This window comes from Scyliorhinus torazame, chromosome 12 (genome assembly GCF_047496885.1).
Source record: "Scyliorhinus torazame isolate Kashiwa2021f chromosome 12, sScyTor2.1, whole genome shotgun sequence".
Classification (NCBI taxonomy): domain Eukaryota; kingdom Metazoa; phylum Chordata; class Chondrichthyes; order Carcharhiniformes; family Scyliorhinidae; genus Scyliorhinus; species Scyliorhinus torazame.
In genome coordinates, this window is record NC_092718.1 from 209,044,611 (window position 1) to 209,063,501 (window position 18,891).

The following is an 18,891-nucleotide window of genomic DNA, read 5'->3' on the forward strand; positions in this document are numbered from 1 at the left end:
GGACCCGAATTGAAATTAAATTTTGAGAAGCAACGTGCTCCATTTTGAACCAACAATAGAGATTTGCGGCCCCGAGAGACGGTGCTGCGGGCGTTCCTGCTTCCGCAGGGGCCCTTTCCAGTGAGCGCACATTGCGGTGACTCATAGCCATTTCCCCTCGTGTCGACCACGGGCCATGTGGTGCCATCAACTGGGGACCTGGTTGCAGACCATGCCACTATCTTTACTGAATAAACACACACAAATTTGAGTCTGCCAAGAGGGGAATTCAAAAGCCTTTTGAACATCACTAATTGTCGTACATTAAGTGTTGATGCAGTGTTACTGAGGACATGATGTAGGCCCAGGAGGGTGGGGGGAAATGGTGAAATTAGCCCTCAGCGATCGTGAATAACACACCCAGTTTTATACCACCCCCCATTGCACTAATGGGTGGGGTGGTGGGCGCGGGAGTGTAAATCGGGCAGACAATTCACTATTGCCCATTTTATACTTTCTCCAGGGACGAGTTTCACTCCCAATGTCTTCGATGCCCCCCCCCCCCCACCCCCTGATGACAATATATTTCTCCTTGCGGGCATTTTTTGTTTTTGCACTTCACTCCCCGTCCGCTGCTTGAAAGAAATACTTTCCAACTCGTCCTCCCTGGAGGTGGAAGAGCTGCGGAGGTTGAGAAACTTTAGCCCAGCCCTCCTAGAAAATGACCTGTTCCCACTCGAGTCCCTAGACTGTCCTAGAACTGTCGACGTTTTTGTGTTTAGACTCTGAATATTGTTCACCGTAGCTGCCATTTTATTAACATGCTGTGTGGTAGAAATCTAGCTTCTTTGTAGTTTGCATGGGATGTGAATGGTGTCTCAACACGGCCTGATCTAGAGATTGTTATTCCTGCATGAGTATCAGATCTGATGTGACGGAAGGTGGCAATACGCGCCTGTGGTCTCTGTGTTGGATGATTGTGTTCTTTTGGGGGATAGGTGGTGGGCAAGTGTGGGTGGGTGGGTGGTGCCTCCGAGCTTTTTAGCAGTAGTAACGGGCTGACTTATCTCTCGTAAGTACCGCTGTTGTCTTATCGCATGGTCTTGGACTGAGTGTTAGAACATGGGGCCTTAGGCTGTTGTAGTGTTTGGCATTGATTTTGTGCATGCTATGCTCGTGCCTCATACCCAGTTCTATTCTCTACACACCAGTCCTGAATAGCTACAGTGCTCAACCGAATTATGGCGCCCCTGCTTCCCCAGCAGGCACCAACCCACCACGGCCTGGTGGATTCCCTGGAGCCAACAGTCCAGGCCCAGTTGCTGATATTTATGGTACAGCCAGCCAAGACTCTGGTGTCGGTAACTACATGAGTGCTACCAGTCCCCAACCCGGTTCTGGCTTTGGACACGGCATTGGGGTAAGTGTGATTTCAATTCATCCCCTTTCTCCATGTTTTCCTCCATTCACCCCTCCCCTCCCTCATCTCCTCTCTCTCTTTCTCTCTCCCCTCCCTCCCTCTCCCTGCACTCTCTTTTTCACCTTTGCTTAACACAAGCATTTGGTCTGAAATTAAAACCATAAAGACCTAAAGAGCTGAGAGACAACCCAACCCTAACCTCTGACTGAGGCTTTATCCTTCAGTAGATATCTCCACCGGCCATTGCTCATCTGCCTGTGTCTTTCACTTGCCCAATATTGGAGGCCTGAGGCACATGGCTTATCTGAGAATTTGCCAGGGAAAGAAAAAAAAAAGCTTGTTTTAAAGTTTTATTTAAAATCGAAGGGACTGAAGAGTAACAATCTAGTGTAAGACCCATTCATGGCAGGGATATCACCCTACGATTTATGAATGGGAGGTACAGAAACCCAATGCCAAATGTCTATAAAATGCCACTTAAATTTGTCGAGCTTCATTAAGATACGGCGATCCAGTTGCTGGTTATACTTCGCCACGCAAAGTTTACCAATCGGCATGAATCATTGTTCCCTTCTTCGTGGGTACACACATGGGATTAGCCATCTCGCTCGTAGCAAGGTCAGAGGTTGGGCTGGTTTTCATCTGGAGTGTGTTATCTGTGTCTCCTGAGCAGCTGATGTTGTTACTTTTTAATTTTTTCTGTCCGGTGTAAAAAAAGTAAACTTTTAACATACGTTGTTCATTTGAAAAGGGAGGGAACAAATGGGTATATTGCACTATTTTGGAAAAAAAGCGTAAGCGATATATTTTCAGTATGTGCGGATTTTAAAAGTTCCATTACGTACTTTATGTCCTTTAGCTGTTAAGCCATGTAACAGTAATAATTTTCATATCCAAGGCATCCTGTACAGGTATATAAGAGAAAGTCCTCGAGGTACAGTTAGGGCACATCATCCTAGTGGGGGTGAATCACAATGTCACACTCCAGAAGGTTCAGTAACTCTAATAATTAATACTGAATGTTTGCTGTTTAACTTGCAGTTTTTTAAAATTAAATGCATGGTTAGTATTATTTGCTTAAAGAAAGTGAAACAAAAATATTTCTGTCTGAAAACCGACGCCCGAACCTTGGCCATGAAGCATAAAATAATGGATCAGATGTGTCACACTCAACGGGGCAAAGGGTGCCTCAGATGTCACATTTCAGAGGGCACAGCATGATGGGGAGAACCTTAAATGTTAGGCACAACAGGATGGGGGAATTGTTAAATGTTACACACAACAGGATGGGGGAATTGTTAAATGTTACACACAACAGGATGGGGGAAATTGTTAAATCACAACAGGCTAGGGGAATTGTTAAATCACAACAGGATAGGGGAATTGTTAAATGTTACACACAACAGGATAGGGGGAATTTTTAAATCGCAACAGGGTAGGGGAATTGTTAAATCACAACAGGATAGGGGAATTGTTAAATCACAACAGGATAGGGGAATTGTTAAATGTTACACACAACAGGATAGGGGGAATTGTTGAATGTTACACACAACAGGACAGAGATCTTTAACATATTAGGTGCAGGAAACCCAGGAACAGTTTACTAGACAACTACACCAGGATCATACTTGTATGCAGTGTTATTGTCTGTGTGGGTATATACTATGGCCATGTTTGACCCTTCTTTAAGTAGCCCTTGTGACACTACGGCTCCCAAGTTGTAGCTGTATATAATCGCAGGTGGCAATTGGGGTTCTCACAAAGAAATATAAAAAGGCAGAAATAGTCACAATCCCCAACACCAATTTCAAAACACCAAATCCCTGTAATATTTAGTGCAATTTGGAATGTTTGAATTGACAAGGGACAGAAATGCTTTTATTGCATTTTCCTTAAGGCTAATTTAATGGATGATCTGATACTGTGTGCAGCATGTCTGGCTGGAAGATTGCCTTACTGATGATTCTAGTGGACAGTGTTTGCGTTGGTCTGTGGAGGCTGTGATGCCTTCACCCAGTAATTGTTTCTGCCCCTGATCTTGTCTGATATGTTTTCTTTGGCATTTGTTCCTACCCCTTTCTGTGGCCTCTCCTGAAGATGTCGACTCATGTTGGATATGGTGCCACTAGGGGCGGCGTGGGAGGTACCTGAATCGCACAACAATCATTTCTTGCCCGTCTGCGTGTTTGACCACGGACGTGGTCCAGGCCTACCTTAGTGTCTGCGCACATCCGCTTTCCAGTGAGAGTGTGTGTGAAGTGAGGAGGAGTCAATCTTGGTTCATTCCTTTTCCCAAAACTCCATGGGTGCCGATCACCGCCCTCATCCCTCCCTGCCTTACAGCCCCTCAAACTGAGACCTCTTATTTTAACCCCTTTAACGTTCAGCCCCCTGTGTTTCCACCGAATGTGGAACTATCCCTACTTTTCGGTCGCTGCAAACAAAGGATCGTGCCCACCCCGTCCTCCCAGGCCCATGTGACCACCGCCTTTCCCAGGTGACCTAACTTAAGGCCTTCCAAAACAGGCTTCTCAGAAAGAACCTGAATGTGATTGTCTGTCAAAATATTGAGCTTTCCTGCTGCAGGTCAGGCCCATTACTCTGGCAGCAGCCAACAGCCACCACCTCTTGTCATGCAAATTGACAAAGTCTACTCAGGTAACACATTAGTGCTCTGTTGTCATGCCGTGAGCTAACCTATCTGCTCCCATCCCTCACCAAAATTATCTTTAAAATAAAGCTAAAGGCAGCACGGTGACGCATTGGTTAGCACTGCAGCCTCACGGCGCCGAGGTCCCAGGTTCGACCCCGGCTCTGGGTCACTGTCCATGTGGAGTTTGCACATTCTCCCCGTGTTTGCGTGGGTTTCACCCCCACAACCCAAAGATGTGCAAGCTAGGTGGATTGACCACGCTAAATTGCCGCTTAATTGGAAAAAATTAATTGGGTACTCAAAATTTATAGAGAAAAAAAAATAAAGCTAAGACTCAAAGTGAATCTCCCTGAGGTTTACACATAAGTAGCCTGACCCGGAACTGTCAGGCGATGCTGCAAATGTGAGATTTATTTTCTCATTATTTTTGTTGTTGCTAATAATGGTATAAGAAATAGGAACAGGAGTTGGCCACACAGGCCTCCGAGCTTGCTGCGCTGTTGCAATAAAATCATGTCTGATCTTCCCCCCCCTAGCACAAATTCCTGTCTCGATCCTCCTGCCCCTTAGTGTCCCAAAATCTATCGACCTCAGTCTTGAATATAGAACATACAGTGCAGAAGGAGGCCATTCGGCCCATCGAGTGTGCCCCGGCCCACTTAAGCCCTCACTTCCACCCTATCCCCGTGACCCAATAACCCCACCTAACCTTTTTGGACACTAAGGGCAATTTAGCATGGCTAATCTACCTAACCTGCACGTCTTTGGACTGTGGGAGGAAACCGGAGCACCCGGAGGAAACCCACGCAGACACGGGGAGAACGTGCAGATTCCGCACAGGCAGTGACCCTGCGGGGAATCGAACCTGGGACCCTGGCGCTACTCAAGAGATTGAGAATTCCCAGTTCTCCGAGAGTGCCAAAGATTTCCAACACTCTGTGTGAATGATCCCGACTTCTAAAGCCCCCCCAGGCGAAGGGGGAAAAGTGTCAAGCCCTCTCTTTTTTAAATTTAGAGTACCCAATTAACATTTTCCAATTAAGGGACAATTTAGCGTGGCCAATCCACCTACTCTGCACCTCTTTGGGTTGTGGGGGCGAAACCCACGCAGACACGGGGAGAAAGGGCAAACTCCCCACGGACAGTGACCCAGAGCTGGGATCGAACCTGGGACCTCGGCGCCGCGAGGCAGCAGGGCTAACCCACTGCGCCACCGTGCTGCCCTAAGCCCTCTCTTCTAAACTCTCGGAGAATGTCGCAGAGCATTCTCCTGAATTCTGATCCAGCCAATATAGACCAATGAGATGAAATGCTGTGGCTTTGGAGTTGAAACTGGCCTCTTAACTGTATGTGTTTGCATCACGATGCTGTGCTCTGATATTAGATGTGTTCGCATGAACCCATATTAATCCTGAGGAGAGGCTGTCAATCCTGGTAAGGTAACTCTTTGCAAACCGCCCCTAGCATATTGCAAACATTGGGGGTCTTAACGATACCATGACCCTGACGACACAACGTGGTGCGCCAGCGTGTGACACACTGTCTGAAATCCCTCTCCCTGCTTTTTAAGTGAGCCTTCATTTATTTTGCCTGTGATGCCGAAATAACAGAGAGCAGGACTCGTGTCCCACCCATGTCCTTTCAGGACCCAGGACTTCTAAATTTGGAACTATTTCGTGCCTCTTGGGGCTGAGAAATCGTGTCTACCCCTCCCCCCAACCTCCATCACACCCTCTCCCCCCTCCGGTTGCTACATCACCCCACGCATCAGAGTAGTGGGCAATTTTCTTTACTCTGTGATTTTGCCAAACCAGAGGTTAGTTTTCGCTGTGACGAGCTGCCACCCATCGTGAATTAAAAGGTCAAAGCTTTACTGAAGCCTCACCGGGCTAAAGGCATTGCCTGAATTGACACTCACAGAGGAGGCAAATCATTGACCCCCGTTCGCTGCTCTCAGCCGACATGGGTGTTAACAAACTGGGCTCCACTCTCTGATCATTATTATTGCCGGGGAACACTGCACAGTGAGTGAGTTGAGGAATGGGGATAGGAGTGACGGCTCCATGAAACGGCCAACACTTGTTGTCCACAAGGAAGGAACCTTTTGGCCAAGATATTGGAGGGTTATTGTCAGCCTGCTCCTAATATCTTTCAGGGGGGAGAGAGAGGAGGATGAGAAGGAGGGAAGCTGGGAGTGCAGCAGTAGGAACAGTAAGCTTGGTCCATTGCCAGCACCTCACCCAGGCAGCCCATAGTTCATCCGTCACCTCTAACAACCAGGCCTAAAGGTGTGGATGAAGGCGGTGTACATAGCAGAATGGGTTGCTCCGTTCTGTAAATCCCCAATTACCAACAAATCATTGGAATACAAATTGTGGGGGAGGAGGGGAAATGAGGGCAGAGTGGGGATTGACAGCCTGTCTGCACAGTGATGCCATGAAGAAGCAGTCAATTCAAATACAGTATGCTCCTGGTCCAGACTGCACCCTGCCATGTCTCCAATATATATGTCAGCTGCAAAAATGATTTGTGAATCATATACTTATTGCTTTTATTAATTTTTAAACAGATCTTCAGGTCCCTATGTAGAGAGATGCAGGTCCCTAATATACAGAGGTGCAGGTCCCTAATATACAGAGGTGTGGGTCCCTAATATACAGAGGTGCAGGTCCCTAATATACAGAGGTGCAGGTCCCTAATATACAGAGGTGAGGGTCCTTAATGTACAGAGGTGAGGGTCCTTAATGTACAGAGGTGCAGGTCCCTAATATACAGAGGTGCAGGTCCCTAATATACAGAGGTGAGGGTCCTTAATGTTCAGAGGTGAGGGTCCTTAATGTACAGAGGTGCAGGTCCCTAATATACAGAGGTGCAGGTCCCTAATGTACAGAGGTGCAGGTCCCTAATATGCAGAGGTGCAGGTCCCTAATATACAGAGGTGAGGGTCCTTAATGTACAGAGGTGCAGGTCCCCAATATACAGAAGTGCAGGTCCCCAATATACAGAGATGCAGGTCCCTAATATACAGAGGTGCAGGTCCCGAATATCGAGAGGCATAGGTCCCGTAACAGCCTCCCCGAATAGGCGCCGGAATGTGGCGACTAGGGGCTTTTCACAGTAACTTCATTTGAAGCCTACTTGTGACAATAAGCGATTTCCATTTCCATTTCCATTCCAAATATCGAGAGGCCCAGGTCCCGAATATCGAGAGATACGTTTCCCGATTATCGAGAGACACAGGTCCCGAATATCGAGAGACACAGGTCCCGAATATCGAGAGGCACAGGTCCCGAATATCGAAAGTCACAGGTCCCAAATATCGAGAGATACGTGTCCCGAATATCGAGAGATACGTGTCCCGAATATCGAGAGATACGTGTCCCGAATATCGAGAGACACAGGTCCCGAATATCAAGAGGCCCAGGTCCCGAATATCGAGAGATACGTGTCCCGAATACCGAGAGGCCCAGGTCCTGAATATCGAGAGATATGTGTCCCGAATATCGAGAGACACAGGTCCTGAATATCGAGAGACACAGGTCCTGAATATCGAGAGACACAGGTCCCGAATATCGAGAGGCCAGATCCCGAATATCGAGTGGCGCCGGTCTCTAACAAAGTAATTTCCCATATAAGTAGGAAGTTTAGCATGAGGAAGTAGCGATCACTGTGGCAAAGATGCAGATCCTTATGTATTTCCATTGATTTATATAGTGACGTACTGGCTCTTAAATAGATGTCTATTTCTAAACTAACATTGCAACTGTTAATCACCTTGATTACTGTGAGAAATTGTCTGCAAGGAATGTATGATGTAGCTGAAGCTCCCTCTCTCTCGATCGCAGGGTAACTGTGAATGAAGAGGGCGAAAGCTGTTATTCATGACGGTTATGTTAAGTGATGAGTTGGTAGAGTTTGATTTTGAATAACATCCTTTCCTGAACAAAAAGGACAGAATGGGTCAGATGAAAATGGATAAAGCTAAGGGGACATTCACACATTGGATCACCGAAACCCACCGACCCACGTAGACTCCTTGAGCTTTGGTGAAGGTTTTCCGCATTCCTCCTGTTGAGTTATTTTCAGTGAGGAGGAAGACGGTTTAGCTGAACCACCTATAATTGACCCAACACCAGGTCACTTCCTGTAGCTAAATCATCAGTCTTTTGGAGTTTGCTAGTTGTTTACTGAAAAGAAAAAGAGAAATGTTTCCTTGTTTGAATATGTATTGAGCACTGACGGACTTAATAACTGTGCGATTTTAGGGGCCCTTGATTGCGACAGCATTCACAAACGGATACCATTGAAAGCAAACAGGTGGTTGGTTGGTTGCCATCTCAGGTTTGAGGTATTACATATTATATATATATCTATATTCCATCCCATTTTCTTTCCTTGCTTTTCCTAAGGTAGCTAATCCATCCCTCGCCCGTTGACACACGCATTTCCATCCTCCTTTATTCCTTATTGACCTAATTATCACTCTTCTACCGCTTAGCTCTACTCTGTTGTACAGTATGAGAAAGAGTCCCGTGTAGGCCGCATATGTCATGGCGAATTAGTCTCCTCTGGCACCAAGGCCTGAGTAGCGTCAGGGCAGAAAGGGTCTGCAGTTGTGTCCTCTCCGAAAGAGAAAAGAAAGACTTGCGTTTGAATAGCACCGTTTACAACCTCAGGACCTCCCAAAGATCTTTACGTCCATGAAATATTCTTGAAAGTGTGCTCGCTGTCATAACGCGGTAAATGGGGCAGCCAATTTGCACGCAGCAAGTTCCCGCAAGCAGCAGTGATTTTTCTCAAACGATGTTATTTGAAGGATAAATATTGGCCCGAGCCAATGGAGCATCTAATATTTTTTTTGTAGTGTGCAGGCGATTCGTTTAGGTGCATGGCCCCTTTAATTTTGCAGGGTCACACACGCATGGTAACTTAAAGGGACCGACTTGTGTGCAGCATGCGCGTGAACATTTGGCCAGGGCAGCAAGGGCGCTGAGTATGATTGGCTTGGGCAGTCTAGAGGCACTATTGATCAGATACACGTCCACGGCACCATGATGACTGTAACATTTGGCCGATGCTACCTCAGACAGCAGATACAATAGCCGGTGCATGAGTGATGTAATGGTGTGCGGGAGGCACCGCTGATGTAAAACATCCCATTGGCGCTGTTTCAAAGAAGAGACGTTCTTTCTGGTGTCGCGAAGCAAACATTTATCTCTCAACCATCATCACGACAAACGGAAGACATGGCCACCACCTCATTACTGGTTGAGAGAGCTTGGTCAGTTTGGCTGCTGTGTTTTTTAAAAATTCATTTTACAAGAAGTGGGCATCGTTGGCTAGGCCAGCATTTATTGCCCGTCCCTAACTGCCCTCGCTCAGAGAGTATTTTAAGAGTCCACCACAGGCCAGTGGGTCTGTAGGCCAGACCAGGTAAGGACGGCAGATTTCCTTCCCCAGTGAACCAGATGGGTTTTTACGATAATTGACAATAAATTCATGGGCATCATTAGACTTTTCAGACCAGGTTTAATTTGTTAGTTCCATTCAAACTCCTCCATCTGCCGTGGCGGGATTTGAACCGGGTGTCCCAGAGCATTACCCTGGGTTCCTGGACTACCAGTCCAGTGACAAATCCACTGCGCCACCACCTTATGGGATGGGGGCGCTGCTGGCAAGACTAGCATTTGTTGTTAATACCTGATTTCTCTTTGAGGACAGTTAAGAGTTGTGGATCTGGAGTCATATGTAGGCCAGACCAGGTAAGGATGGCAGATTTCCACCACTTAAAGGGACATTAGTGAACCAGATTGGGTTTTTACACCAATCAATGATAAGTTCACAGTCACCGTTCCTGAGACAGGTTTACCAATTTCATTGATTCATTGAATTCACATTCCACCGGCTGCTTTGGTGAGATTTGAACCCATGTTGCCAGGGCATTAGCCTGGGCCATTGGATTTCAAATGTACACCATTGGCTGCAAAGTGTTTTATGGATGTCCTTCAGTTGTGAAATTCGTGATACAAATTATTTTTTCCTCTTGTCAATCCCCGCCTGTTTTGTTCCCTGTTTTTTCGTTTTCTTAGTTTGGCCACGAGCATAAACGTCATGTTTGCTATGGAACAAAACTAATTGTTTTTTGGCGCCCCTTTAGAAGAGGCGTTGAGAGTTCCCCAGCTGAGTGGGCGTGAGCAGAGTGCCGCGCTGTGTTGAAGAAAGCCCTAAATGCTTTCCCTTGGTCGTACTGGCAATGGAGAGACGTTCCCAAGGTCAAGGGGAACGGCCAGGGTTAACGGTCTTAACAAGGACATCACCAGACTGCAAGAGTAGAAAGGAGGACCAGGCGAGGTATAGGTTGGGTTTGTGAAGTCCGAGGGAGGGTGAGAAGATAAAGGGAGGTTCGGAATTCCACAGTTTTACCTCAGTGAGTGAGAGGGGGTGGAGGAGTGTGTTGGATGGCGGTATTGAGGAGCAGGAGAAAGAGAGGAAACCTTACGGATAGCAGCATAAATAAAATAGGGGGGAAAAAGGTAAAACTGATTATGGTGGCGGTGAGTGGAGCCAGTTCTGCATTAGGAGATCTCACCCAGGCTGGGCGATGGCTGCACTGCAATTGACCAATGGGAAGAAATTTTGAACACCTGTTTTCAGAGCTAGCCTCGCTATCGGCACATTCCTGCTCGCAGGTACGGTCCTTTGTGGGAAGGAGACCTCCTGCTCTGACCCCCTCAATCAATGATTTCAAAAGGAAATTGGACCAGGGCTTGAGGGAAATAACCATTCAGGGCTACGCAGATTGAGAGGGGGAATGGGACTGACTGGAATATTCTGCGGAGATCCAGCGTGGGCCGAGTGGCCTCCTTCATGTGCCATTTTGGCTCGACAAGTAGCGGAATATCCATCTCCTTGTCTTGTGTGCCTGGACTGTGTTGGTGGGAGTCATGGGGGTAAAGACAGGCTGCTGAGGACTGAAGACCAGTGAGGGTGTAAGGAGGTTGGGAATGTCGGAATGAGGAGGCAATGGCTTTCTTTGCTGATGGTGTGCGTTTAGAGCACAATCCTAGAAATTTCTGTTCCCAGCTCCAATCCTGGAATTGCCAGCAGCTGATGATTGGGAATGCATCAACAGGAAATTCAGCATGGGCCATCAAATTCCTGAACTCCATTTCATGTAAATCTGCCCTTCCTGTATATTATATTCATAAGTGACAACAGCAAAGGGCAGCACGGTGGCGCAGTGGGTTAGCCCTGCTGCCTCACGGCGCCGAGGTCCCAGGTTCGATCCCGGCCCTGGGTCACTGTCCGTGTGGAGTTTGCACATTCTCCCCGTGTCTGCGTGGGTTTCGCCTCCACAACCCAAAGATGTGCAGGCTAGGTGGATTGGCCACGCTAAATTGCCCCTAAATTGGAAATAAAAGAATTGGATACTCTAAATTTTAATAAAATAAGTGACAGTAGCGAGGTGATGCCTGCCCCATTTCTAGACTTTGTGATGTTGCGAAAGTAGTACGAGGGGGGGCGAGAGCATTGTCCCATGCTACTAAGTTAGACCGCCTTCTCTCCCCCCCCCTCATTGAAATGATCAGAAGCCAACTATTTCCCTTCTCGACTTCCCAATGCCCATATGATCATGAGCAACTGATTTTAATTCCTGTCCGAGGACAGTCTTGGGAGGATCCAAATGTCCTTACTGTTTCCCAAACGGGTCAGTTGTTCTGCTCTTGTTATGCCCCCTGGATCATTGAGTTTTTCTTCCTGTATCCTCTTCATTAATTTCCAGGCCCATTTCATCTCATACTTGCGACCTGGCCCAGTGTGTGTCCGGACTCATTTTTGTCACTAGTTTAATCACCGTTCTCGTTCAATGGACGCCCACATTTAGTGCCCAACACACCACTGTCACGACTCAATAAGTGCTCAGCGAGGCATCCTTCAGCCTCCTGGCTTAGGCCTGCTTCATAACTTGACTGAGCGTCTGCCCTTCCGGGTCGACAGTTAAGATGCTAGCTTTGATTGCTCTGTGGTTGTACGGTCCTGCTGATGAAACCATCTTAGTAGATGCATTTATTCTGTCCTCAGTAAGGACCCTTAATTCTTGCGCCGTGACCTGTTTCCCCACTGCGATCATCTCCGTCCTGCGAGTATGCTCTCCTCTATAAGAGGAATCTGCAACCTTGTCTGTCCTGGCTATAGGAGGATGGTGCAATATGCGTGTCACTAAAGACCCCAGAGCCCGCTCGCTAATTATGGGGAGGGGGTGGCACAGTGGTAATGTGACAGTCCAGAGGCCCAGGTCGTGGCTCAAATCACACCCTGGAATTTAAATGCAATTAATAAATCTGGAACTGAAAAGCTAGCCTCCGCAATGGTGACCATGAAACCATTCTCGATTTTTATCGTAAAAACCCATCGGGTTCACTAATCCCCTTCGGTGACTCCAGAACCACAGCAATGTGGTTGACTCTAAACTGCTCTCAGAAATGGTACGGCAAGCCACACAGTTCAAAGGAAATTCGGGATGAGCAACAAATGCTGACCCTGCCCAAGCCCTATGAACGAATTTTAAAAACAGTCACCCTTGTACATTTGTGTATTTCCCGCATACTCCCCGACTATTCGAAGCTGGGACTGACAAAGCTTTGCCCTCCACTATTGTAATCTCCCGCATTGATACCCACTCAGCAATTCTAAAGAGACCCACCTACCTCCTTCCGCTCCACTTGTGTAAAATTAATCTAAATCAACAGCCACCATCAATCATCAAGTCCATGCAGTCAGAATCCTGGGTTACCAGAGCCCCTTGCTGCCAATGGTGTGTGTGATGCATATACCATCACAGGAGGCAGCTGATGATCTCAGGTGGCCCAACAGGGCGGCATGGCGGCAGAGTGGTTAGCACTGCTGCTTCACAGCTCCAGGGGCCCGGGTTCGATTCCAGCCTCGGGTGACTGTCTGTGTGGAGTTTGCACGTTCTCCCCGAGTCTGCGTGGGTTTCCTCCGGATGCTCCGGTTTCCTCCCCCAGTCCATAGATGTGCAGGTCAGGTAGATTGGCCGTGCTAAATTGCCTCTTGGCGTTAGGTATGGTGGGGTTACGGGGATAGGGTGGAGAATTGAGCCTGGGTCGGTGTAGACTCGATGGGCAGAATGGCCTTCTTCTGCACTGTAGAGATTCTATGATTGTAACTTAATCAGGTCCCCACCCTCTATTATTCGTTGTCGAATTCAGGACCATTGCCCTGAATCTGAGGCAGCGATCCCATGCTTTAAAATGTTCTCAATGTTTGCTGCGAAGTCTTCGTTCTCAGCTTGCTGGAGCTGCCAAGTGGAACACCTAAGGCGCCCTCCACCTCCCACACCTGCAGCTCTCAATTAGAGGAACTCTGACCTCTTTGCGTTTAACGGGAGAGTACGAAAAGGCTTAAAACGTTGTACCGTCAAAATATAATGAGAGCTTTGCAATAATGTCAGAAGTCAACGGGGTACGAACACAAAGAACAGAAGGTAGACCACTTGGCCCAATGTGCATCTGTGCCTGTCCTTTGAAAGACCAATTGGAATTATACGAAGCTCAACCCCCGGATGGGAGGGAGAGAATGATGGGCTTTCTGGACCGGCTGGAATTTCCCAAGGTGGAGGAGCAGGAAAGGGTGGGACTGGGAGCACAGATTGAAATAGAGGAAGTAGTGAAAGGAATTAGGAGCATGCAGGCGGGGAAGGCTCCGGGGCCGGATGGATTCCCAGTTGAATTTTACAGGAAATATGTGGACTTGCTCGCCCCGCTACTGATGAGGACCTTTAATGAGGCAAAGGAAAGGGGACAGCTGGCCCCGACTATGTCTGAGGCAACGATATCGCTTCTCCTAAAGAAGGAAAAGGACCGCTGCAATGCGGGTCCTATAGACCTATTTCCCTCCTAAATGTAGACGCTAAGATTCTGGCCAAGGTAATGGCAATGAGGATAGAGGATTGTGTCCCGAGGGTGGTCCATGAGGACCAAACTGGGTTTGTGAAGGGGAGACAGCTGAATACGAATATACGGAGGCTGCTAGGGGTAATGATGATGCCCCCACCAGAGGGGGAAGCGGAGATAGTGGTGGCGATGGATGCCGAGAAAGCATTTGATAGAGTGGAGTGGGATTATTTGTGGGAGGTGCTGAGGAGATTTGGTTTTGGAGATGAGTATGTTGGATGGGTGCAGCTGTTGTATAGGGCCCCAGTGGCGAGTGTGGTCACGAATGGACGGGGATCTGCATACTTTCGGCTCCATAGAGGGACAAGGCAGGGATGCCCTCTGTCCCCATTACTGTTTGCACTGGCGATTGAGCCCCTGGCAATAGCATTGAGGGGTGCCAAGAAGTGGAGGGGAGTACTTAGAGGAGGAGAAGAACACCGGGTATCTCTGTATGCGGATGATTTGTTGTTATATGTAGCAGACCCGGCGGAGGGGATGCCAGAGATAATGCGGACACTCTGGGAGTTTGGAGAATTCTCAGGATATAAACTGAACATGGGGAAAAGTGAGTTGTTTGTGGTGCATCCAGGGGAGCAGAGCAGAGAAATAGAGGACTTTCCGCTGAGGAAGGTAACAAGGGACTTTCGTTACTTGGGGATCCAGATAGCCAAGAATTGGGGTACATTGCATAGGTTAAATTTAACGCGATTGGTGGAACAAATGGAGGAGGACTTCAAGAGATGGGACATGGTATCCCTTTCACTGGCAGGGAGGGTGCAGGCAGTTAAAATGGTAGTCCTCCCGAAATTCCTCTTTGTGTTTCAGTGCCTCCCTGTGGTGATCACGAAGGCTTTTTTCAAAAGGATCGAAAAGAGTATCATGAATTTTGTGTGGGCCGGGAAGACCCCGAGAGTGAGGAAGGGATTCTTACAGCGTAGTAGGGATAGGGGGGCTGGCACTACCGAGCCTAAGTGAGTACTACTGGGCCGCCAATATCTCAATGGTGAGTAAGTGGATGGGGGAAGAGGAGGGAGCGGCGTGGAAGAGATTGGAGAGGGCGTCCTGTAGGGGGACTAGCCTACAAGCTATGGTGATGGCCCCATTGCCGTTCTCACCGAAGAAATACATCACAAGCCCGGTGGTGGTGGCGACTTTGAAAATTTGGGGACAGTGGAGACGGCATAGGGGAAAGACGGGAGCCTTGGTGGGGTCCCCGATAAGAAACAACCATAGGTTTGCCCCGGGGAGAATGGATGGGGGATTTGGAATATGGCAAAGAGCAGGAGTAACGCAACTGAAAGATCTGTTTGTGGATAGGAAGTTCGCAAGTCTGGGAGCGCTGACTGAGAAATATGGGTTGCCCCAAGGGAATGCATTCCGGTATATGCAACTGAGGGCTTTTGCGAGGCAGCAGGTGAGGGAATTCCCGCAGCTCCCGACGCATGAGGTGCAGGACAGAGTAATCTCAAAGACATGGGTGGGGGACGGTAAGGTGTCAGATATATATAGGGAAATGAGGGACGAGGGGGAGATTATGGTAGATGAGCTGAAAGGGAAATGGGAAGAAGAGCTGGGGGAGGAGATTGAGGAGGGGCTGTGGGCGGATGCCCTAAGTAGGGTAAACTCATCGTCCTCGTGTGCTAGGCTAAGCCTGATTCAATTTAAGGTGTTACACAGGGCGCATATGACCGGAGCACGGCTCAGTAAATTTTTTGGGGTAGAGGATAGGTGTGCGAGATGCTCGAGAAGCCCAGCGAATCACACCCACATGTTCTGGTCATGTCCGGCACTACAGGGGTTCTGGGTGGGGGTGACAAAGGTGCTTTCGAAAGTAGTGGGGGTCCAGGTCGAACCAAGCTGGGGGTTGGTTATATTTGGGGTTGCACAAGAGCCGGGAGTGCAGGAGGCGAGAGAGGCCGATGTTTTGGCCTTTGCGTCCCTAGTAGCCCGGCGCAGGATACTGTTGATGTGGAAGGAAGCCAAGCCCCCGGGGGTGGAGACCTGGATAAATGACATGGCAGGGTTTATAAAGCTGGAACAATTAAGTTCGTCCTAAGGGGATCGGCTCAAGGGTTCACCAGGCAGTGGCAACCGTTCGTCGAATACCTCACAGAAAGATAGAGGGAATGGAAAAGAAGAAGGCAGCAGCAGCAGCCCAGGGGGGAGGGGGGGGGGGAGGAACCAGAAGGAGTCTCAGGGTTATTAATATATATGTATAATATGTATAGGTCGTTGCTATAAATAATTGTATATTGGATTGTTAAACCATATTTTTGGAGAGTGTTTATCTGAGACAAGGCAGTTGCCATTTAGTTTTAGTTTTCGTTTTTGTTATATATTATTTATTCTTTGTTTATAAAACAGGTCATTGTTATTTATACTGTTATATTATTGTGTAAAGGATACACAATGTACTGTGATGGTCGACCAAAAATGTTCAATAAAATATTCTTAAAAAAAAAGAAAGACCAATTGGATTTAAATACATTAATTGCTCTTATTTTAATAGAGGCGTCGATACAAATTATTTAGAATGTCTAAGCTGCAGTAGGAGGACAGAAAATGTAAAACCAAAGGTAAAGCACTAGTGTTGCCTGATGTCATCTCAAGTGAAAGTGAATAAAAGTGTATCTATTTAGTGGGGGAACATATTAAGCACATATCAAATTGAAATTCCCGACTTGCTTTGTGTAAATTATTAATGCATTAAACTGATTAGGAACACATGAATGATAGTTCCGAAAAAATAACGAAGTTACGTCATTTGAATAATCAGAACACAATGCTTTGCATATTAGCCTATCCCTCACTATGGCGATTTGCTATTTCTTTTTTTAAAGTTTTATGCCGGGTGGATAATTCCAGACATCGGGCTATTGGGCAGGAAACACCACTAAACCTTGGGAATTGACTGGTGTTGGTCCAAACTGGTATTGCGTGCCCCATAATGGAGCTCCAGTTCAGAACAATGCCAGACATTTCCCAAGTTCTGATAGTTTGTTTCCTACTGCGTGCGGTTGGCTTACATTCGATCAGCAGACAGGAGATCTATATTTTTTTCCAATTAAGGGCCAATCCGCCTTGAGGCAGCAGGGCTAACCACTGCGCCAATGTGCCGCCCTAGACGAGAGATCTAAAGGGGAAGGGAGATAGATGGGAGTGTGGTGCCTTTGCAGGAGGTCATACCTGTGTCTATCCGTGCAAAAGTCTCAGCCACCGGTTGCGGGAGGAGGGCAGGGCTGGGGGAATGGTGTTGAGTAGCTGCAAGAAGGCATTCTGCCCACAGAGCGAGAAGCAAAACCACTAGACTGGTCCAAGCCATGCCTGATATACGTGCCCTGGTTTGCAGTTGCTCACTAACAGAGAAGATCGCCTAATGTTGTGGGGGACATGGGAAGGGAAGAAACTAGTTGCAGCAACGGGTGAGATAAGAAGTGTATGAAGCAGTGAATCTGCCATATTGCCTCTGGGGGAACCAAGGAAGCGATCCCTCGGGTAATCCAAGCTACTTTGATTCCTCAATGTCTCCTGCTGGTCAGTGGTGACCCGCTCAAAATGGAACTATAGTGAGAGGGACAATCAGGACAGCTCATCTGGCAGTGGTCCAATCAGCTGAGAGATCAAACATTAGGCAAGTCCACCTGGATTTGCACCTGAACGATATTCTTGCCCCCCACCGTTGCAGTTCCTCATTTCTCCTGTCGTGCAAACTACTGTGCATCTTCCCCACCTGCATTCGCGTGTATCCATCAGTCGTGTTTTAGCCTCTTTTTCTTTTCTCTCTTGCAGCTTGCGTCCCCTTGCAATTCCCCCCTTTGCTGTTGTCTCTGTAGCGACTCGACAATGTTCAGGGGTGCGGGTTAACCTTTTATTCTGCTCTTCTCCCTCCGTCCCCTTCCTGTTGGCCTCCCCTCACTCTTACCCCCTTCCCCTCTCTTGCCCCACGCCCGCACCTCCACAGAGTTTATCAGGAGCTCCTTGCAAGACTGGCCGAACTTTCTGACTGGTCCCAGATTCAGGTGAAGTCATCAAAGCGAAGAAGAGGAAACGTTTAACAAAAACACACACAAATGAGCACTACATCGTCACTGAGGAAAGAAAACTGGAGGTGGCACACTGGACTGATTGATTTTTTTAAACAAAAAATTAAATTGCATCATCTCAGTGGTCTACTGTATTATAATCTTAGGGTATAAAGAAAATGGCATTTTAAATGATTATTAATAATAATAGTCTTTTTAGTGTTCCTTGATTTATTTTGAAATTTATTTGAATCACCGATATTATTTTCCTCCCTGCTATTTGTGTTATGGGTAGTGATATGTAGTTCTTAGACTGTGTATAATATTTCTGACACCATTAATCCTGCAATGTAATCTCTTCAATCTTTGTGTGTGTGTGTGTGTCGTTTTGGCTGGGAAAGAGCCCCTCGTTTTAGTCCTTAAGAACCTTCCTCCCCAGAGTTTGTGAATTCTGAAGAACTGTCGGTGTTTTAAGGAGGGGGGTTTTAGGGGTGGGGTGATGGGTGGGGGGGGGGGGGGGGGTGCGGTTGGGAGGCGAGGCAGCGGCTCAGGTAAATGCCAGAAGTAAATGTGAAGACTGACGAAGGGGAGACGGTGGAATATTCTAGCACAAGTGCTGTCTCCCTGTGGGGAGGTTACTGCCCAGAGCCAGTGAGACAGGGGAGGGGGTGGGGGGGGGGGGGGGGGGGGGGGGGGGAGGGGGGAAGTCTGTACTGCTTTCAATGTTATTGTCTAGAAGGAGCGGGAAAGTAGCCTGACTAACAATCAGAAATAAATCTATTTTTTCTTTCGTTCTGCGACTGTATCTTGTTCAGCTCCACTTTTGGCAATAAGCTCAGGACTCTGAGATTTCTTTTCCCA

At 47.7% G+C, this 18,891-nt stretch overlaps 1 protein-coding gene and 1 long non-coding RNA gene across 15 annotated transcripts in view; one reads left to right on the top strand and one right to left on the bottom strand.

Annotated features, from left to right (window-relative positions):
* msi2b (musashi RNA-binding protein 2b) overlaps positions 1 to 18,393 on the top strand; it is a 603,647-nt gene extending 585,254 nt beyond the window's left edge. For 13 of the 14 annotated variants that reach the window (XM_072469818.1, XM_072469820.1, XM_072469823.1 and 10 more), the window contains 3 exons: positions 1,191 to 1,399; positions 8,318 to 8,400; positions 17,970 to 18,393. In XM_072469818.1, the coding sequence (XP_072325919.1) occupies positions 1,191 to 1,399; positions 8,318 to 8,359 (251 nt within the window). In that variant the 3' untranslated portion in view covers positions 8,360 to 8,400; positions 17,970 to 18,393. The remainder of the gene's footprint in view (positions 1 to 1,190; positions 1,400 to 8,317; positions 8,401 to 17,969) is intronic. The other variant, XM_072469819.1, reaches the window with a different exon arrangement.
* On the bottom strand, positions 1,737 to 7,896 carry LOC140386929 (uncharacterized). The gene is made up of 3 exons (XR_011933711.1): positions 7,827 to 7,896; positions 2,245 to 2,354; positions 1,737 to 2,098 (listed from the first exon to the last, which is right to left on the bottom strand). It is a non-coding gene; the product is annotated as an uncharacterized lncRNA (long non-coding RNA).
* Positions 18,394 to 18,891: the final 498 nt, after the last annotated feature.